The 22,856-nt window shown below is 44.7% G+C and overlaps 1 protein-coding gene across 4 annotated transcripts in view; it reads left to right on the forward strand.

Moving 5' to 3' along the window:
• Positions 1-22,856, forward strand: part of LOC138488560 (asparagine synthetase domain-containing protein 1-like) — a 205,245-nt gene that overhangs the window by 48,840 nt on the left and 133,549 nt on the right. For all 4 annotated transcript variants that reach the window (XM_069615634.1, XM_069615637.1, XM_069615635.1 and 1 more), the window contains one exon: positions 6,987-7,067. In XM_069615634.1, the coding sequence (XP_069471735.1) occupies positions 6,990-7,067 (78 nt within the window). In that variant the 5' untranslated portion in view covers positions 6,987-6,989. The remainder of the gene's footprint in view (positions 1-6,986; positions 7,068-22,856) is intronic.

The raw sequence follows: 22,856 nt of genomic DNA on the forward strand, positions 1-22,856 counted from the left end.
TACACTTTAAGAATTGCACAATGTTATTCAAGGCAGGTAAACCCTATTGGTAAGCATTTACACTCATTCAGTTCAGCAATGATAAAACAGTACCAGCACGTACTACTTTTTTAGAAGGTGGGAAACCACTGTTCAAAGTTAGTAAAGCAGCTTATACACTTTTTAGAGGGGCAGAATGCAACTCAACAGTAAGCATAAACTTAATGAAATTTTGTAACTTCTTCTTTCACAGAGATACAGTTACCACACTTAACATCTTGAGCAAGTTAAGTACTTTTAGACTTGTTATACTTTCAAGGCAGAATCCTTTTCTTATCCAGTCCTTCCCTAATCTATTGCATGAGTTCTCTGAGGCAGAAGAGGGACCCTTGTGGTCTAGGTGCCAGCTGTAGGCAGGTTGAGATGGGGTTCAGTTGCAGGAAAGTCAAAGTTCATAGTAGATCTTCTTAAACAAGTAAGTATTCACTTTCAGTTAGTTAAAGTGTTCATTGACTTCACAGAAGGCTCCCTATATGTGTTCCAGCATTAGGCCTTGGCAAGTGGTATGGGCAAACTCCCAACCATACGAATCACCCACTCAGCCTCACAGGATGCACACCAGACTCAAGTTAAGTATTAACTAAGCCCACAGAGTACTTTAGGAGAAAGTAAGCGCTTCGGTGTGGCTGAATTCAGGATGCAGCAGCACAGGACCCGGTTTCTGGATTCTTTTTCTGAAGACGAAAGAACTGGACACTGGATGGGAACCTGCACCAGAAGTCGTCCGAGGAGGATTCCAGTAACAGACTCTTCACGGATTCCCGTGGCTCTGTGGATTTGGCGCCTTTTACAGATGCCAGATGAAGAACAAATATTGCAGGTCGGATTCTCATCACTCTCTCGGTCCTGCACGCTGGTGAGGTGACTTCAGGGATTCGAATCGTGTATCTGGAGATCCAGCAGGAGTCCACCAAAGTTTCAGACGGATTCAGACTTCGGAAGACCATGCACTGCACTCCGGCTCGAGGTTTGCAGCCCAGCAAGGTCACAGCATGTCGTGGGATTGCTCAAAATGCAGGTCTCTGGGGAGGAGTCGCCGCTTTAAGGACCCTTGGGTCAAATGGAAGGAAGGGTTGCATCAGGCTCCAGTTACACAGCAGGCTCTCGCTACATGCGTGTTTTCTTTATCTTCCTCTTCAGTTTCAACTCCAGTGGTCGACTTGTCAGTATTGATCAGGAACTACAGCACAATTCCTGCAAACTCTCCCTGCAGTTTACAGAAAGGTGTGGTCAGGCTTTCCAATCAGGTCAGCCAGTGCCCCACTGGGACTTGCGTCCTTTAAGGCAAGATGAAAGACAAAGGGCTGCAGAGTTTTGGACTCCTCCCTTGCTTCCTGCCTTCTCAGACACTCTGGAACCTGGGTGTGGCGTGGAATACAAAGTATTCCTGCCGAAGACAAAACTTCCACTAAGGTCGTTCCCGCCTAGAATGGCAGGCGAAGACCTGAGAAACAACACGCACATGAGAAATGGCGAGAAAAGGAGCCCCATTCTAGTAGAATGGTGGCCCTTCTCTGCATTATCGAGGCTGATTTAATATCCTGTCGGTAATAAGACTAAAAAGTCACTAAGGTAAAACCACTGCCACCAGCCATTCAAGTAAACTTGCAATTGTAACAAACATGTTACCAGGTAAGTAAGAAAAGGGATATGTTGTATCCCCCAACACTCCACATAAGGTGGGGTGTGCTGGCTCACTTAAATTAATGTAAAGGGGATGTGAATCCCACTTTACTTTTTGAGGAACAGTAGTTCACCCAAGAAACAGTAAGAGAATTAAAAGGAAGCCACTGCATTTAAAATGCTGTGTGCTAGTCTTTTACAGTCAGTCCAAAGTTATAGGAAACTATAACTCCAGTCATACACTATGGAGAGACATACAAAGGTCACCCATAAAAAGAGTAAAAGACTAGGTGAGATGGGGGGAAAGGATTCCCCTTCACCTAGGGACAAGGGCAAATAATCACCAAGTACAAGCAAAATGTTCTGTGGTTGACACATGTCAGGAAGATTTATCACAAAGATGAAAACATTACCTAACACCTACCACTATGTTAACTACCTTAATTTAGATTGGGAGAATCTGTCCCCTGTTCTAGTGTTCTGGTATGTCAGTGTCTCTATTCATTCAATAGTTCTCTTCTTGGAGATATCTTCAAATAATCTCTTTCCACCTTTTTAAGCAGATGTTGCAGTTATTTTACAGTGTACCTAAGGGTTGTCTCCCTTCTTGGGATCATTATTCCACAAGACATGGTGCTTATTATTCTGGTGTAAATGTTTTTTAGGAGGTTTTGGTAAAGTCTTGTCGGAGACTAGACATGGATGAACAGGAGGACACCCCTTAGGTTTAGCCTGAATTGCCCAAAGGTTTGGTAGCAATGGCTGAGCAGCCAGGCTTAGTCTAGGAGGGATGAGAGCTGTAGTGAGGCACGCAGTACTAAACACGTACACACTAGAAGTTATATAAAAAATAAACATGTATTTTATATACACTAAAGCTGGTGTATTTAAGTAAGGTAAGTAATTTCACAAAGTAGCATTAAACAAAGAATAGTTGCACTATCCAAAGGATACAAATATACTTTAGAACAGTTATAAAAGGTAACGGAAAGTAGCAGAAACACCTGAAGCAAGTATGTCAACTTCAGATCAACTTGTATAACTTTAGTTAACCCTGCTTAACCAATCTTAAGAAGTCCAACCCTATTCTAGGTGAGTCTCAGAGTGGAGGGGGGCCCTTTGGGTCCATTGGCCAAGGGCAGAGGAAGGAAAAGCGGGTAAGCAGCAAACAAGAGTCTATGAAGAGTTCTTCAAGTTTACAGGTAAGTAGCAGGAGATTTCTTTTGTATAGATCACAAAGGGTTGTCCACCCCAATGAGGCTCAATGTAGGCCTGGGAGGGGATGCAAGTAACAGCTTAAATGCAACTCTCCTAAGCACAGGAACAACCGAGCAGGCCCCAGGTAAATATTAGGGGCTGAACAGTACCTTGTAAGTATCTTACAAGGTAGAAGCTTGTGCAGCAGGACGGTCCCGAAGGAGAGGTGACAGAAGACCCTGGTTCAGGATTCTTGAACTTGACGACTGAAGAAAAGAACTTGCAATAGATCTGGAAGTTGCTCTCGCGTAGTCGGACGCCCAGCAGAAGATCTGCGCAGCACTGGGTCGTTGGCGCCTTTTTCAAGGCTCAGTTGAAGGACAGTTGTCATGTTGTAGACTTTGCTCTGGTTCTCGGTCCTCGTTTCGACTGAGGGGACTTTTAGGAGCGGTATCCAGCCTCTGGAGTTCCAGGAAGAGGCCCGCAAAGTTTCAGACGAAATCGCGATTCAGAAGACGTTGCACCGCAAAATGGCACAGGACTCCGGGCATTGGCGAATTTCGACCCGTGGAGGTCGCAGCTCTTCCATGGAGGGCACAAAATGCACTTTGTCTTGGGACAGGTTAGGCCCACTGGTCCAAGAGAGGAAGTCATCCGCTTCAGGGCTTCTGTGTCTCACAGAAGTTGAGGTTGGGACTGCATTGGTTATTCGGACCACTCTGGCAGTCACTGTAAGTGGCTGCTGAAGTCCTTCTTCTTCTACGGACCTTCAATTCCAGTGGTTGAGTCGAGTTACTGCTCCAGGACCCTTTTCTTTTATGCAGGTAATCTGGCTGAGCCTACCAATCACCAGACATGCATTCATTAAAACCTGGGGGCCAGCCTCCCAGCACAAACTGGTTCCAGACAGGCACACTGCAGGACAAAGACCAGGGACGTTTTTGGTCACCTCGTACACTTCCTGTCCTTTCAGGCACTCGGAAAGCCTTGGTGGGCTTTCCAACGGAAGCCAGATGTATTCAACAAACAAACAGTCCTGGTCTACATATAAGTTGGGTGATGGCTTCACCCCTGGGTTCCCCTCTTCCGGGCACAGACCCCTCACGAATCGTATTGAACAAAACAAATAAAAGGTTATTTTCTCATTGGACTTTGGGTGATGACTTTCCACCCCTGGATCCCCCTCTTTTGGGCTCAGACCCCTTTCCGACATCAGCCTCCTCCCTCCTTCAGGTTCACTATGGCTATTTTTGCATTCATGAATCTTAATGTCTTTTTAAGCAATTCTTCAGGCTTCGCCCCTTCCTGTCGGCATCCCTCTGCCGTGTTCACTCTTACCAACGTTTGCTAAACCGTTCACTCTGAACAACCCTCTGTATTCCAAGTCTTTACACTTCACCTGCCTTCAAGCATCAGTAAAATAACAAACAAATGAAAGTTCTTCTCAACTTGCATTTGGGATGAGGATTCTCCTCACCTGGGTCCCCCTCTTCCGGGCGCAGACCCCTCTCGATTCTCAGCCTCCCTCTGCCGGGTTCAGTATGGCGTTTCACGACAACACTTATTCCTGTAGTATTCACAGGTCTTATTGTCTTTTTAAACAACACTCAGTGGATATTCCTCTGCTTCCCTCAGCAGGGTTCACTATGGTCAATCACACAAGAGTTCCTTCTTCCTTCTCTCTACTTTGCTGGTCAAAGACTTTCAACGGTACAGAGGATTTTACAAGACCCCTGTATGACCAGTTTGACCCCTTTAGTTAAAGGCCTCCTAAGGCCTTCTGGTATCGATAGTTCCAAAAGTGTGTGATTCACCAGAGTCTCTTGAGTGAGAACCCACGTGGTGTGGACTCCTCATTCAGCTGGTTTTCCCTTAATGTTAAATGTTCTTTGAGTTTCCCTTCTTTAGCCACTTTGCAACTTTCATTCAACAGAGTTCGGTTTTTTATCAACTTTCCCCTCGACTTGATGACCTGCTTGGCTTCTTTTAGCATTCGGAGTCAAGGATGGTACCACAGTATCAGGGGTCTCTCTCTGTCCTGCTTATATGCATAGGCAGGCTCTGTGTGCCGTTGACATCTGCCGCTACACACGTTGGCTATTGTCCACGGTCTTACACTTCTTTGCTGGGAGGTTCCGCGGATCTGGATTGGAAAGGGCAAGGTTGTTTCTCTCCTTGTCACCCCTTCAATGCTCGCCACCTTTCTCCTCCTCTTGACTTTCCGGGCTGGGTTAGCTGTCTTGTCGTGCGGTCTGCCTGCTCATCCTGTGCTCTTGTGCTCCACCTTGTATCCCTGTGGGGAATGGAAAGGGCCATTGGGTGTGTGTGATTCTGATCAATTGCCTGGCTTTGCCTGACCCTTGTATTGGGACATGCCAGGTAAACGGCTCTGGTGTTAGTCTGTTCTCTTTCGTGTTTTGTGCGAAAGTGTTCGTATCGGAAATGGGGGCGGGCAGTGTTTTTTAATGTCCTACGTGGTAGGGTGGATAAAAGGTATTAAAAGAAGGGGGATACCACTTCCCACCAGTCTGTCTCCCACTCCCAGAGGACCCCCAGCCAGGTGATCCTCACTGGTCCACCCCCAGGAACTGGATCGAATAGCGATGGCCGTGTCCTGGCCACCTGGATGACAGATCCCCGGGGACTAGCTAGGGAGACACCTTCAGGTTTCTCACATTACCGTCTTCCCTCTCTGCTTGCACTGCATCTTGGCTCAGCGTGTTATCCTCTCCCAGCCTAGCCATCTCCATGAATTGTGTGTATCCTCTTAAAGAGACAGACCCTTCTTGTTGTGCATAACTGGTTATTTCAGTTTTACCTACAGCCAAGTCTCTGGCCCTTGCAATACTCTTCATATCTGAAGGTCCCATATATGCCACGATGGTGGAGGGTTTAGGGAAGTCCTTGTCCCCTAAGGGGAAGTCTCTCCCAGTGAGGCCCCACTTACCCAGACTTCCCTCCCTAGCCTCAAAAGGGGAAGGCTCCCCATTGGGGAGAAGGGACAAATACCTGCGGGTTCCCTGCAAACCAGATGACTACAGCTACCACAAGTCCTTGCAGGAGAAATAATACTGATTGACTACAACTGCACTAGCTGTGAGCTGCAATTGGAGACTGCCTCCCTGAAGATGTGATGAGCACATCAAACAACGTACAGGCACATAATAACCCAGGGAGCATAAGGAGTCCCACTTATCTGCTTGAAGAGCAGCAAAGAAAGAGGAGGAGACTCAGGTAGGACGTGACATAAGACTGTTGCTGGATCAAGGTTGGTTGTTTTTTCTGAAAGGTAAAAAAGACTTCAGTACAGTGGATTTATGGGGATTTGTAGTTCATTATGTTGAAGATCTGTTGGTTTACTGTTTTCCGAAAATAAAAAACAATGAAGACATTTTTATATTTGAAAGGCTGCTGAAGAGTAAGCATTAAAGAGTTTAAGCATAATGCTTGCCCCCGGTCTTCACATAGAATTGTTTATTTTTGTCTCTGTCCATCTGATTTGATCAAGCTGGAAACAAGTTTGAGAGCTGCTTGGTGTGTTATCTAAGGAAATCCATAAACGGTTTGTTATATTTAGAGATTGATTAGCATTTTCCTTTCACTCTTCAGAACATGGAGTGTCGGGAAGGCCAAGACCTTAGACAGATAGCCTTGTTTTCATTCTTACCAGGAAAACACTCCCTCCTTTTGGAGCCCCAATGGACTTCTAGGTTCAGGTTACAAATTGAATGGGTCCTGTAGGGGCCAAGCCTTTGCATCCTTTTTGTGGTCCGGTAACTATGCCATGCAGCCAGTGAGTACACACAAAGAGGAAGCGTATTACAGGATACATTTGAGGTACCGTAACCTGGAGGTACATATTCATAGTTGCAACACCAGTAAGATCCTAAATAAGGACTTGCTGAGGACAAAGTGGTTGGTGGATTGTGAGGAGGAAGAATTAAAAGGGAATAAACCACTGAATCTGCACATTTTAGTCAAGCTCTCCAGAATATTTTTAATATGTCTCTAATATGGTGATGTAGTTATATAAGCGAGGTGAATGTGTTTGTTCTGGTATATTATCTGGGGAAATCCATGAATGATTTATCACAAAGACTTATCAGCAACTTCTTTTCACTCCTCAGAAAATGTCTGGAATAAAGCAGAAGAATAAAGAAGAAAGCAGGGATTCCACGGCCTGGAAAAAGGAGGATTTGGATTCAAAGGTGAGTAGGGCTTTCTGGTGGTTAAATTTGTCCATTTCCTAAATAAAGCCTGTTCTGGAGGAAGGAGGAGTTGGAAAATCTTATTTCACAAAGTAAAGTGTAGACGTCTTTTATGAACTGTGAGTTTTTCAGACTAATAAGTACTCTGAAAATTGTGTTGTGTGTTCTGGAGAAGACTACTGGTGCACTGGCAAGGGAGATGATAACAACTGCATTCTTTTGCCTTCCTTCTAGTTTTTGTTGACTGGCTAAGAACCACCAGAAACCTTGTAGAGTTGCCTCGCAAAACAATGTTTCTTATAGCTAGCTTCAACGTTTAAGGGAGAAATTTATAATGTTAGGCCGCCAGTCTAATTTACTCAGGATGCTTGTTCTCATGTTATTAAACCAAAATGGTGATTACTTTTCTAATAAAGACAAAGAGCCTCCAAGTGACACAATATAAAGATGTTAATTCTACAAATCTTGAACGTGCCAATGTTAAGGTTTGCATAATTGGCATTGCTGAAACCTTAGTGCACCCTTTTTTCTAAAAACATGGAAAAAAGTGTCCATATGTTTGTTTATATATATATTTTTTTAAAATGTATTTTAACATTTAGCTTTACATACACTTTTATTACAAAACATATTTCCAAGACACTTCTAAGAAAAGGAGAGAAAAAAAAGGAGAAAAGAGAAGAAATAGTCATTCTATCAAAATGGAAGATATTTCTTCTTTTCCTTTTTTTTAGTCCAGTTACCTTTAAAAAAAGCAAAGGAAAAAAAAGAAAAGGTGGATTAGACTAGAATCATGTCTAGATAGCCCACTACTGCACAAGTTAACTTTGCATTGTGGCCAGATAGTATCGTATACCACCAATCTTCCATGTTGCCATTCAAGGGGGCACATTTTCCAAGGAACAAGGACCGCTGCATGACTGTCTGTGTACACTCCATTGTCAGATGTTTTGATGATTCGATTTCTAGTTTACAATATCTGCAAATATTGTCTGTAGTGTCTTTCTCTCTTCTGAGCCATAGCATCTCTTTAGTTTTAAGTGCGGTAAGGCGCAGTCTTAAAAATTGGTCAAAATGGTGACGTGACGGAAATTTCAATAGATACCTCGGATGTTGTTCGAGTCCATTTTCAGCAACTCCCAATATAATAGACATGCATAATTGAGCTCTTTTGAATCCAACTATATTGTTTCAGCTTTTTTTTGCCAAATGAGGGTGGACCCAAGAGTGAGTCTATTTATATGTCTGCTGCGTCTAGAATCTCTTCAATTTGACATGTTCATTTATTTATTTTTATGTTTGTTAGGGGGGTTTTCCTAAAGTCCACCTGGAGGTAAGACTCTATAAAACTATCCCTTTGTGTACAGGTCCCCAACTCTTAGTATAAGTCTGTACTACCCAAATGATCTGGTAGAATGGCGGAGTAGCCAGGCTTATCCTAGGAGGAGGATGTGAGCTGTGGGTAAGTACACTGAACCCAGTAAATACAATAGTCCAAAGAAACTCTTCGACATAGAAAGTTGCAATGGGTCTTCTCACTTTTGATCCCTTATATTCACTTGTATATTAGTACATTTGTAGAGGCCTTCCCTGCAGGTTGCCGGGTACAAAAGTCTTTTTCCCTCTCCGTTGCAAGGCTCTTTTGTACTGGTGGATACTTCAGACCCATCAGTTCCACTCGTTTTCACCTTTTTAATTATTATGTTCAACCGCCCTATCCTACATTTGGGAAGCTTCAATTCTGTTTCCAGAATGCCATGAACATTCTCTTTTGTTCACAATGTAAAACGCTTGGAAACGTTTTCTTCAGATCCAGAATGCAATGGTTGACCTCTCTTGTGTCCATAATAGGTACTGTTACAGTTGTATTATGTGGGAAACTTCCCTTCAGCTTCCAGATTGTGATTGGGTTGTTCCCTTGGGATTTCAATGCTCAATTATGCGGGTTCATGTTTGCAAACCATCACTTCAAGTTAAAAAATGCACTGGAATTTCTTACTTCTGCTTCCAATGTTCTATTGCAATGTATTATCCTTAGGACACTTCACTTTATATTGTAGGATGCCACATCGAGTTGCTTCCTAGACATCCTCATCAATGGCTGCTTGTATAAATGTGGTAAACCACAAGATCTAGCATGTACCGTGTCTTTCCTTTCAGCTACCTGGTGTCCCCCTCTGGCCAATACTCTCTCTCCCTTTGCTGGTTTGGTCTTGTGATTCTAACTTTGCTTGGCAGCCAGGGCTCTCCCTTGTCTTTTTGTATTTATTTTTTTACCTTTTATTTATTAGCAAACATATCAGAGTACATTAGGTTACATGTCATTTTCTAAGCACATATTCAGACAGATGAGTTACATTACCATGGATTTCAGTTGGGAGATAACCAACATATATATATATATATATCAACTTTCATTCTCACATGTCGTGTTAGCATTGAGATCTTATTACAGTAGTTTCAGATCAGTCATTGGTGGAGGTTAGATAAGTCTGTTTGAAACTCAGACCATATAGGAAGAGAGGGGCAGTGAGTTCACGTATTGCTTCTCACAGTCCTGTGCACATGTTAGTGCCGCCAACCATGCTTTACAATTGGGCGGGAAGATCTGTTTCCATTTCTGCAGCACACATCTCTTGGTGATCATACAACCTACGCTCACAAATGCACGCGTTTTCTTGTTCGGGATATCATCCCACACACCAAACAGGGCGCCCAGTGGGGAACGTTCGAGGGGAACATCTACAATGTCAGAGAGCGTTTGCAGAACATTACTCCAGAAGTTCCCTAATTGGACATATGACCAGAACATGTGCATGTGGTCCGCTGAATCTAATCGACATCTGGGACAAGAGTGGTGTGCGCTTCGGGAGAAACGATTGAGCTTTTGGGGAGTGTAGTACAGTCTGTTCAGCAGTTTATACTGCATACATCGGAACGTGAAATTCGGAGACATCTGTCCGGTGTGTGAGCACAGGCGTTTCCATTGGGTGTCAATCAGGACTATTTCCAGGTTGTCCGACCACTTTGAGCACGCCCCAGCAGTAGGGTCAGGTTGTCTGTTCAATAACATTCTGTATAGTATTGACACTATCCTACAGGCGCCATACGCATTGGCTATGTACTGTACCTCTTGAGTTTCAGGGGGCTCAGATGGAAGGGAGGGCCACAGTGAATGCACTGCTGCATGCAGTCTGTAATATTGCAGTATTTCTAGTCCAGATCCAGTATGTTCCCCTCACCAAGTCTGTGGCATAATGAGTTTCCCGTTCAGGAAGAAGTCTGCAAGTGTCCTGTATCCCAACTCCTTCCGATGTGCTATCAGTGCAGAGTCCCAGGTGGGTTCCAATCCAGAGAACCTCCACAAGGTGAGCCATTTAGTATGAGCATATTCCTGTGCTTGGTGGTAATGATAATATGTGGCTCCAGGCTAGTAATGTGGTTGATGTTGGGTCATATGGGCAGTCATCTTTGTATGTGCGGTTCATAATGAGTGTTTTAAGGTTGGATACGCCAACTGCTAGGTGTTCCAGTTTGACGTGAGGTGGTTGCCGAGCATCCCCATACCAGAATGATGCATACTGTGATTGTGCTGCCACCCAGTATAGCTCGAGGTCGGGGTCCACAAAGCCTCCCCTGTCGTAAGGTAAAGTCATAGCCAACAATTTTTTTCCACACCGCCCCAGCATGCCACAGGAACTGCGCACATAGTCCATGTGTTTTAGAGAAGAAGGGTTTTCCCGACCAGATGGGGACATTAGCAAATATGTATAATCATTTTGGGACTAGCACCATCTTCACCGGGGATAGTTTACCAGCCATAGTGATAGGGAGTGCCCACCATCTAGTCCACTTATTCTCAACATAGGTTTCCATAGCGTCATAATTGTCTGATATTGGAGGAGGTGTGGCTTGCAGCCATGGTGTAAACTGACTCTTGGGCTGAGCTCCCGCCTGAAACGACACAGATCCCATCAAATAGACTAGTTCCCTGCACTCATTCTGCTCTACTACGGAGTGGTTGGAATAATGTAAACATATGGTTGATATAGAAGTGAGTTCGATATATCCTCTGAAAAAATCTTCCAATGGATGGTTTATTAGCAAAATGGGTCAACCGACACGTGTTTCGAGCATAGTCGTCCTCAAGGCCAATGTTAAACTGAAATAAATATGTGAACCATAACTGACTATGAAGCGCTGTTACAATTCTAATGTGTCACATCTCATGTTGGTTGCCTGCAATTGCATTATGAAGAGTTTATACTCCTTCGTATATACTTGAATTGGGATTTATGAAGTGCACGTGTTCAAGTTACAGATGGGTATATTCCCCCCAAAATATCTTCTCAGTATAAATCCATGACCCGTGTCATACTGCAGTCTCAGGTCTAACTACCTTCGGCGTCGCACACAAGTGCCGCAATTTAACGCCATTGTATTTGCAATAGCGATCCCCTGCTCTACATTGCAACGACAAGGCTGCTAACATTGTGGGTGCGCTCGGACGAATTTCCAGATTTGTAACCAGGAGGGATTGCCAGGATGAAGCTTTGCCTACTACGAGAGCCGCTAACAGGAACGGACCCAAGATGGCGCCTGAGATTGCGACGCAGCAATAACGAAACTGCTGTGCTGCGAGACAAGACGGATCACCGCTGCCGGTGTCGGAGTGCAGCCGCATACACCCAGCAGCTGTGGGCTTATTGGAAGACTGCCCCCCAGCCATTACCTGGTGAGGAGACCGCGCTTGCACTCCCGCTCTGCGACGTAGATCCGAGCGGTGAGAGAGGAAGTGGACACCCACTGGGACCCGGCAATTCCAGCTTTGGCCCATCGCATGTGTGAGGGACGAGGTAAAAGAGAGGTAGCATCCAGCAACTGGCACACCAATGTGCTGAGAGGGTGCAGTGCAAGTAACGCGGGGGGAGAAGCCCCCTGCAGTGTGTGCTGTGCAGGACAATGGAACTCCACAGTACATGGAAGCAGGCTCAGGGTGACAACTTGGACTTCCCCGGAGCAACGTTCTCGCTTTGCCACCTTTACTATTGCTGACCACCACCCAGGGTGAGGACACCAGCAACAGATCACTAACGAGGAGGCGCTCCTATTTAACCTGGTAGAAGGCTATGGCAGCACTCTTTTGGCACACCACAGGAGCACCGCATTTGGGAGTAACACCAGGGACATGCAGCCCGCTCTAATGAGACGACCTTGACTGGATATTCATCGAGGTACGCACAGCGCGCTAAGCACCACCAACCACTAGGCGTAATCTTGCACCCCAAACAGCGCTACATGATAGCGGGCGCATCTTGTGCAGTATAGCGCATGCAACAGACTGGATGCCTCGTAGCCAAACAACACTAGATGGCTAAACCAGGAATAAGCAGCTGCCCTCCACAGAGACTATGGGGGCGACCCAGGACAACGGGAGAGACATAGTGGAGATGCACAATCAGGTCTTGAAAGCCTCCCTGGGGGCACATATAGAAGAAGTCAAGGTGGACGTAGGCCTGTTACGCCATGATGTAAGGAAACTTGCTAAGCGTACTACGAGTCTAGAGCAACAAACCAAAGAAAATGTGACATTGATACAGGAGATACACGAAGTCATCCACATCTTGCAGCAGAAAATCAAGCTACTTGAAAACAGGGCGGAAGGTAGGCCCGTAGGAACAACATCTATATCGTTGGCCTGCCGGAAGGCGAAGAGGGCTCGGATCCTACAGCATATATGGAAAATATGCTCCTGCAAGAAATTGGTCCTGGGAACTTGTCGCAGGGCTTCACAATAGAAAGAGCGCATAGAGCCCTCACCAGAAGACCACCAGCAGGCGCCCCTCCGTGACTGATAATTGCAAAAGTTCTCAATTATAAAGACAGGGAAAAAATACTGTCTCACTCCAGGCAAGGGGGAAAGCTGCGCAGAGCGTGAACAGACTTGGCTGTCTACCCAGACTACACCTTTCAAGTACAGAAGCGCAGCACCCACTTTTCGGCAGCAAAAGCTCCGCTTAGGCGGGCAGGCTCGAAATATGTCGATGTACCCCGCCCGGCTGAAAGTCCTGCATAATAATCGTGCCCTGTTCTTCGACCAGCCGGAAGGGGCACAGATGTGGATGGACCAAAAGGGTATAGGCCCCACGAGGGATGAGGGGGATGCACCACCGCCACAAAAGAGATCCAAGGAGTCGGCGGCGAGCAATGCCTAAAGTCAGATGCACAATTGCTACACCTTGTTGGACCCGAAACATTATTGAGTACCAATTAGAGACACCAGGATAAGTGGGTTATTAACTTAATAGTTGAAATCTTGCGAAACATGGTCACTTGTGCTTCCATTTGCTTTCTAAGGCGGGTTCGCTTACTGACTTGATCATCGCCCTTCAGAGAGGAGAACTAGCCTGCCATGGTTGCCGGCCCGCCCCTACGAAATTCATTTATGGGGCACTTGTTTTTGAGCCCATGCACTTGCGCATAGGCCCCTGATTCATGTGCCAGGGGTGACTGAGAGAGGCGGATACGCCCGAGCATGAGTGGCAATTCTGGGCGATTGTTCATAGTTGGAACTGTTGGGGAAGTTAAGGGGGAGGATTATGCTGTGCCTGATCTAGCGCCTGAAACACACTATTGCAATGACACATGGAATCGCCTGCTGACCTGGAATCCTGAAGGGGTGGCTTTTGGGCCCTGGAAAGGGAGCCTCTCCATACTGAGTATGTATTCATGGCCACTAACGTGACCTTACTTACCTGGAATGTCAGGTGTTTGAATGCTTATGTGAAGAGAAACAGATTATATTCGTATCTGTGCAGGTGTAAAATGGATATAGCCCTGCTGCACTTAACCGCGGACAGACAAAGGTGCGCTGGCAAAGAAATGGAAGAGACAATTGGTTGGCTCCCCGTACTCTGAGTACGGCAGAAGGGTTTTAATCTGTATAGTGCCAACTGTGCCTCTTAAGGTGACCCAAATCAAGACCGATAATGAGTGCAGGATGGTGCTTGTGCGGGGGCTCTTAGAAAATACTGATACTTGTCTAATCAACACATACTCCCCTAACCACAACACCGCAGCATTCTTCCAAACACTATATTCGAGGCCTGGCCCCTACAGAAGTAGCAACATCATTTGGGGGGGGGTGATTTCAATTATGTCATCGATCCCCTGTTGGACAGGTCAGATATCAAGTTGCACAAGGCAACCCCCCCTGCTAGGTCCCTACGAACACCTCTGGCATCCTTAGATCCGATAGACACCTGGCGGTCGCTATACAGACAATACTCGCACTATTCTGCGCTACAGGTGGTCCACACTAGATTCGATTACTTCTTCGTTGGTAAGGAAATATCCCATGAATTTGTCACACTGAGTATCAAGGGAAGGTTTTTGTCAGATCATGCCCCGCTCCTGCTCCCTATGCCCCCAATACCAACCTGGAGGCTAAGGGGTGAATCGCTGTATGATGTCCCCTTTCAGGAGCATATCGGGCACAATATTATTGACTTTTTCGCACAAAACTCTGGTAGTGTGCCCAGCGCTGGAACCTTGGGGGAGCGCCCTTAAAGTGGTCATTAGGGGTACCACCATAGCTAAATCAGGTGGCATCCAGGCTATGATTAATAAAGAGTTGACCCCCACAGAAGAGGAAATTCAAAGGTTGACACAGACCCACGCAGGCTTGGGAGATGACGATGCGGAAGTGCTGGCGCTGAGGCAGAAATGCCTGTGACATTGGGAGAGGTTACAAATGTATTATTACTCAAAATATATTGAAAGGCAGCATGCAGAAGGGGACAAACCGGGCAGGTTGTTGGCATGGCTATACAACCAGGAAGAGAAACGGGAGCCCATCCATTCAGTCCGCACACAACAGGGCACCACTGTCACACACAAGAGGGAATCAATTTCGATACTCTTTGCTATTTTATTTTTTTGTATATATGTATATATATTTTTCTAATTGCTTGGTTTCCCCCCCCCCTTTTTTTTTTTTTTAGATTTCACTTAACTGAACATTACCTTCTCTGTCATCCGTTCCGGATAATAGGATGATATGCTATTTGGTTACACTTGAGAAATACTATAACATGGCCGCCGAGCTATTCTTAGTTGGACATCTTTGTTCCTTTTTTAGTTCCATTAGCCCGAGTATCCGTATTGGATATCACGTGATACGTGTACCGCGTAAACCCTCTTAAAATGGCGTACGTCGTCACCATGGTAACGGTCGCCGATGCCTCTGTGCGAGTTCAGGACTGCGCTTTGATCCGCGGCCCCAGGTAAGAATCATCGCATCTAGTACAGAACGTTAGGGACCCTCTACAAAGTATTACACCATCAGACCTGAGTGTGTACAACTCTCTTTGCCTTTTTAGCCTTGGCGCTAAGGAATCGATCCTTGATTGTTCTTTTTGCAGTAGAATTCTCAGCAAGAATTACCGCAGCGCTGTTTTAACACAGTGTTTTCGGTTTCATATATCCAGATGATTGGTTAACACGATAGAACTCATTCTCTGACATACAACCATTTGGGTATGTTTTTATTTGCCTTATTTCTTAACTATCTATACTTGTTAATTCACTCTTTATTAAATACAAAAAAAACATTTCTGCTGTTCCTCTCTACAGATATCTTTTTCCCTGATTTATGAATCGAAAGATGGGCCACTCTGACTGTCGCCCACTGCATATTTAGATGTGTATAGCAAGATACGCTACTACTAGATCACTGAGCACTTACACATTATATGAACAGTGAAAGTTATGTGTAACTTGTTCGTTTCTTTACCTCATTATATTTGCTCTGTACCTTTCCATTGGTCTATTTTTATTCACACTAGTTTCTGATTTTCTTGCCCCGAAGGTTGTGCGGTCTCTGTAATGGGAGGCCTACACTTTCGATGTTTCATCATTTTAGTGCTTAAACATTCATTAACTCTGGCTGGTTTATGACACGGTCATAAAGAACCATTGTACCTAGGTGTATAGTGCGGAGACACCTTCACTGTTTATTTAGATCATATATCGCGTTGCCTCCCCCCTGATTGGGGTTGTATTGCCATACTTTTACTTTGCTTTACTGTCTTACAGTTATCATTGGATGACCCATGGCATACTTACCACGCTATAACTATGTCCTACATCATTCTTGACATTAGTGTCTTCTCTACCTTTACTTTGTTTTCAAGATTGAGCTGGCTCCTGTAGTTAAATCCACAATGGGTACTATTCGGTTGGTCTCCAGCACCTATCTTTTGAAGCAGTCCCCTGCATCATTTACATGCACACCTATTGGTGGTGGTAGAAATCGCTTCGCACCTTCAATCTTGCATATACAGTTAATCTTGACCGTTTATTCCTTAAAACTGCTTGGTTGGTATTCTCGTTGGAGGGTCATTGGATTCACGGGACCCCTTCCCATTCAAGCCCAATACCCCTCTTTATAGGGGCATCAGACAACTGGCCATTTCAGAATTAAGACTCGACTTATTTGCTCTTGCAGAAAACAGGAGTGTACTCTAGTTTCATGTACCGAAGATTTAGTTTGATGTAAATATATTAGAACTGTTTTTGTTTAAACTTTTGAAACCAAAAAGTGTTCCAATTTATTTCCTGTGTATAGACTACTCAGCATTTATGGTATAATGTGCAATCAAATTTGACCAACTTCTTTTGTAATATATATATCTGTTTATAGTCTGTTTAGGCCTATGAAGAAGAGGTGTCCTTCCTCGAAACGCGTTGCCACTTGAAAGCAGACTTCTGTCAACATTTCTTCAACTTGTCTCTTCCCTGTAAAAATATTGCCACTGTTTTTTGTATTTAATTTGTATTCTAAACAAAATATATATAGACAAATGTGTTTTACAAAACTTGCTGTGGTTGAAAATCATTATTTACATTTGAATTTTTTAAAGAATTACTCTCTTTAAATTATAGTAGTTGGTTTATCCAACACAAAACAGTGTGCAGGGGACGGGAGGGTTCAGAAGTTTGAATCTTCTTTTTTTTTGTTCATAATACGATGCTTGCCCACGGGCAAAACCCCAGGCTATGGAAGTCTACCCAGTGAGTTTTACAAAGAATTCATGGAGGAATTAGTCCTGCCCCTCATGGACGTGTTCAGGGTCATTTGTGTCGGGTGTCCTCCCGTGTAGACTAAGGGAATCTATAATTATTCCCATCTTAAAACCCAACAAATCGCTGTTGGAGTGTGGATCATATTGGCCCCTGTCCATGCTCAACCAGGACAGTAAGATATTGACGGCACTGTTGGCCAACAGGTTAAGCTCGTACACCCCGACCAGACTGGCTTTGTACCAGGCAGGACTATGTCCTGGAATCTGAGGCGACTGCATCATGTTATAGATAGTACTGCGAACTGGGATACTCCCTGTGTGGTCGCCAAGCTGGATGCAATAAAGGATTCGATTTAGTTGGATGGGAGTGGCTTTACGCTACACTGCATAAATTTGGCTTTGGCCAAAGGTTAATTAGGTGGGTAAAATTGATATACGCCAAACCCATGGCACGAGTCAGGAGGGGTAAACGTATCTCAGATGCTTGGCAGCTCGTAAAAAAAGCACCAGGCACAGTTGCCCGCTATCTCCCTTGCTTTAAATCCTAGCTACGGAACCGATTGCGGAATACACCAAGAATAGAATATATCACAGCAGGTATAGCCAATAATGGCACAAGGCATTTGATTTCTATGTACGCTGATGACACATTGTTATACATTCAAAATCCGGAATATAGCTTGGAACTAAGACTAGAGGGTCTTGTCCTTTTTGCTGAGCTTTCGGGTATCGCAACCAATGTAGCAAAATCATCTTTGTTGCCACTGGCAAGTCTCTCCAAAAAGACACTCATGGAACTGCCGGTCCTGGCGCTACAATGGAGCGTGGACTCGTTCACATATTTAGGGGTGCATATTTATCATGATCCGGTGCTAGAACATGCCCATAACAAGCTCTAGAGAGGGTTAAGAATTTGATGAGATTCTGGAATAAACGTCCCCTTTAATGGGCAGAGCAGCGTTGCTGAAAATGGTGGTTCTCCCCCGGCTACTGCACTATTTTATAAATGTCTCGTACTACATTCCCAAAGCCTTTTTCACGTCCCTTGACACCCTCTGCAGGGGATTCTTATGGCAGAACGGCCAGAGCAGGAAAGGGCATCGTTTGTTTTGGATTAGAGGAGCTGTTAAGCTGTGGCTGCGACCCTTCTACACCCCCCCACCTGCCCTCTGACAGCCGTTGGAGGATTTGAGGTGCCTGCCTGCGAGGAGAGAGCCGTGCAGGCTCGAGGGCTGCTGCGCTAGTTGGCTCCGCCCCCTGCCCGCCCTCTGTGACGACACCAGGAAGTGCAATAAGACCTGCCCCCGGACACCCTTGCGGCGCTAAGCCCGGCGCGCAAAGGGCATCGTTTGTTTTGGATTAGAGGAGCTGTTAAGCTGTGGCTGCGACCCTTCTACACCCCCCCACCTGCCCTCTGACAGCCGTTGGAGGATTTGAGGTGCCTGCCTGCGAGGAGAGAGCCGTGCAGGCTCGAGCGCTGCTGCGCTAGTTGGCTCCGCCCCCTGCCCGCCCTCTGTGACGACACCAGGAAGTGCAATAAGACCTGCCCCCGGACACCCTTGCGGCGCTAAGCCCGGCGCGCAAAGGGCATCGTTTGTTTTGGATTAGAGGAGCTGTTAAGCTGTTTGGCTGCTTGCGGTGGCGGTACAGGTATTGCTTGTCTACCAGCTGCGGGAAGCTACTGAGGCGAGAGATAACGAAGACCCCTTCGAGACAATGAAGTCAATCCCGATCTCAAAGGGTACACAAGCAACAGGACTAAGAACACGCCTGCAGGTAAGAGAGAGATTCGCTTCACTCCCAGAAGCAAATGGGAGCCCGGAGCAAACCCTGAGACCCACGATGCTAAAACAAAGCCGACTACCATTTGGCACTGATAAAAGAAAAAGCTTATCAGTGGGAGACAATCAATCCAATATGGAGAAAGCACTCTCACAGCCGGCGGAAAACGGTGACAATCTGTGGTTGGCACCTAATTCTCCAGAACTACCCATGGCATGTACTACCGCCACGGAAAGAGAAATCACAAAAACTCTTTCCCCATCATCATTTCCAGGCCAGGTAGAGGTGGTATCTGATGGGATTTGTGAGAGGAAAGAAACTGAACAAAGCGTTCTAGAATCCAATGAAGTAGCTGAAATAGCAATTGAGGATTTTCGCAAGGGGAAAGTAGCTCTACCTGCTGAAATGTCAGCAGGTAAGGACACTAGCTCCACACAGGGAAAGGAGATAACAAAGTCAAACCAATTGTCAACTAATCCACTTGTAGACGCGATAGGAAATCAGAAGGCGCTACAAACAGAGGATGAGGCCCTCAGAACAGTTCCTAAAGATGGAATAGGGGTGGATCTTAGTGATTCAATAATTCAAGAAAGCCTGGACATGAGTCTAGAAAACCCTACAAGATCATTAGCGGCACAATTTAGCCCTGGCGTGGCTAGTATTGTAAATAGCCAGCAAACAGTAGATCAAGCTGACAAATGGGACGTGCTGGAATTGGGACATATTGAAGACGCTCTGCAGGATTCGATCAAGCAGAATAAAAATACTGACCTCAGAAGGACTTCAATGATAATGCAAGATCCGATAGACATTTTTCAACCATATAGGGAAGAAAGGATTAGTCCCACATTGAGGAAATACACCATAGCAGCTAGCCCAACAAAGGAGAAGGGGAATCGAACTGTAAAGCCCCTAAAGGAAGTAAATAAAGGAATTCTTACAGATAACTATGACACAGGATCCATTAGTTCTCGCTTGGGAGGGCGGAGGCCGTTAGAAAGATTGAATAACAGTGCAGCAGACACTGCACCGGCAAGCTTGAGTAATCTTAGCCTGGCAGATAAAATCATGCAAGACATCACTACAATAACGGATAAAATTGGAAGAGAAAAAAGAAGGAGTTTCTGCCTGATCAATGAAAAAATGGCTGCCTTGGATAAAGAACAGTTTGAGAATACCGTCATATCTCCTTTTGGCCTTCGAGAAAATAGGACAGCCCTGAAAGGAACTCACTTGCCACTTTGGGACGACAGAAATAAAACTTTGCCAGTGGCGAGGGTGAACGAAGATATGGAAAAGGTTGAAGTAAGAAAGGATCACACGGGAAGTAATCTAGCCAGCCGCTTAAACTGGGAAGAGGAAAACAGGCCTACGGGAGACACATGGGATAAACAAATCCTAGGGATAATAACTGAGGCCTGCAAAACTGAAAGAGAAAAAGATTTGAACCATATTGAAAAAGTGGTTATGTCATCGCTAACTATAACACTAGCCCCTTTTCTTAAGCTCTATGAGGAACTTAAAGACTCTATTCAAGAGGTAACCATCAGCAACACTCAAATAAAAGAGAATCATGTTAATATGACCTCGGCCCTGCAGAGCTTAAATGAAAGAACAAACAAAGAAGCTGAATTAACTCAAATTTGGCAATCTCGCCTCAGTGATCTAGCTAGACGTGATGCGATTGATAAATCTGTATTAATGGAAGCGGTCCTGGAAGAATGTAAATGGATGAGAAGTACCCATAAACATAACAACCAAAGGCATAAGGAGGACTGTCCTGACACAAAGCTTAAAGAAGGCAAGGGACCAATGAAATTGAAAAAGGATGCAACTAACCTCCCGAATCAAAAGGTACAACAACAGGAAGAGGTGATCCTGATCCCGTCCGGGATAAAGGAGACTAACAAGCTGAACTCTACAAATCTAGAACGATCTTCTTTTGCAATATTTGCTGGGGCGACACCGAAGGATCCGAATCACCGAAATGGTAAGGAGATTACGAGTGCATCGAATGAAAAAGGGAAAAAACCCAAAAATGAATCCCTTAAACGTAAAGTAAATGGTTCAAGAGCCTTTTTGAGAAATCTAAGAACTCCACCAAGAAGAGAAAACACAAATTGTGCCAAGAAATCTAGAAGAGAGATGAGTATGAGTAGTCATATAGGGTCCGAGGGACTAAAAGATCAAGCAAAGGAGTTAAGGGAAGAAAGCAGGGAGGATCCAGAGCAGCAAGCGAATTTGAGTGACCTCATTGAGCTGATGGAATCTGATAGTGAGAAGGAAGACTGGGATAGCTTAAGTACCTCGGATTGGCAAACTTTAGACAATTGGGATACAGTAGACCTAACCAAAAAATCTAAGGAAGACCTGAAGTCAAAACCCCACAAGAAAAATGCCCAAGAAAACATCAGGGAAAAAGAACGAAGACCAGGTACAAATGAAATTGAATTGGACTCTGACCAGGAATCTATTAGATTTAAGACATTGGAACAAAAAAGAAAAGAAATGGTGAAGGGAGGGAGGATTGAAAAAAAAATCCAGAACAACACTTGTCTTAAAGAATCAACTGATAAGGAAAAAAAAAAGGACTATGAAGTCAAGAAAAGGAAAGAACTACCGCTAGGATCACCCCTGAAGAAAACCATTTTATGCAAAGGATATTATCTAAAATTAGAAACAGCTGAAAATGGACCAAGAAGGGTGATCTTAAATAGAAGGTACGTGGTGGAGCTCTGCAAGCAAGCCCTGTCACCAAGGACGATATCAACGGAAGACATAAAAATAGTGGAATTCCCAAAGGAACACAGGCTGGACCAAGTTATCTTGCACTTGTCATCTAAAAATATAAAGCAGAAACTATTGGATGCATCAGACACTTTAAGAAAAAGAGGGTTCCGACTGGAGGACTTAGACGAGGAACCTAGACAATTAAAAGAAAAAGCCCATACAGAACAAAGAAAAAAGACAAAAAAGGAAATCGCAGTAAGACCAAGATCAATAACTCCGGGGGTGAAATTGAAGAAAAATAATGAAAAAAGTAAAAATGAGAAAGAGTCTCAGGAGGAAGAGTCTTTATCAACTAAAAAGAATAAAGAGATATTGAAAACCCTGAGATTCACAGTGGATAACTCGGAAAACTTAAAGATGGATAAGAACAAACCCACTAAAGTAAACAACCAGGGAAAGGAATGGGCCTGGATGGCAAATGCCTTGATTTCCAAGAAGAAACAATAGAGTACGGAGAATGAGCAGACCCGGATCCTATGTGCATCGTGGAACACAAGAGGTTTCAAACATCTGCTCTCTACTAAATGCGATTTCCTGACCCAATATGATTTTATCTCAATACAAGAATCATGGCTACGTAAATCCCCTATATGCGAGGGCTATGAGGTATACACAAACCCGGCTAGGAAGGGACCAAAGGGAAGACCGTTTGGAGGCCTCATGATACTCAAGAAATTGGAATGTCCACTAAAAGTAATAGAACATCTGACACCAAACCCCTATGTGCAAATCCTGAAAGTGACATCTGAAGTGGATTCCCCGAAAATCCCAAAACAAATGGTCCTGATCAATATCTACTGGAGCGAGAATATGCAGGGCCAGACGAACTTCTTAACGTCAATCACGGAGGTAATTGATCAATCCATCATGGAGGGAAATGGCCAGCTGATAATATTAAATGGCGATTTAAATATCAAAATCCTAGACAAAAATGGTAAGATCAAAGCTACTGATCATCTGCTAGGAAAGGAAAAAATATGGATGCAAGAAATGAGAATCCGTGAGATGAAGATGTTAAATGGCCAGACTAAGGGAGATCTTCAAGGGGCCAATACTTGGTACAGTGGGAAATCAGGTGCTTGCTTAGACTATTGCTTTGTGGGAGGAAATACACTGGAGCGGATACTCTCCT

Source organism: Ambystoma mexicanum, chromosome 9 (genome assembly GCF_040938575.1).
Source record: "Ambystoma mexicanum isolate Mex_15411 chromosome 9, UKY_AmexF1_1, whole genome shotgun sequence".
NCBI classification, from domain to species: domain Eukaryota; kingdom Metazoa; phylum Chordata; class Amphibia; order Caudata; family Ambystomatidae; genus Ambystoma; species Ambystoma mexicanum.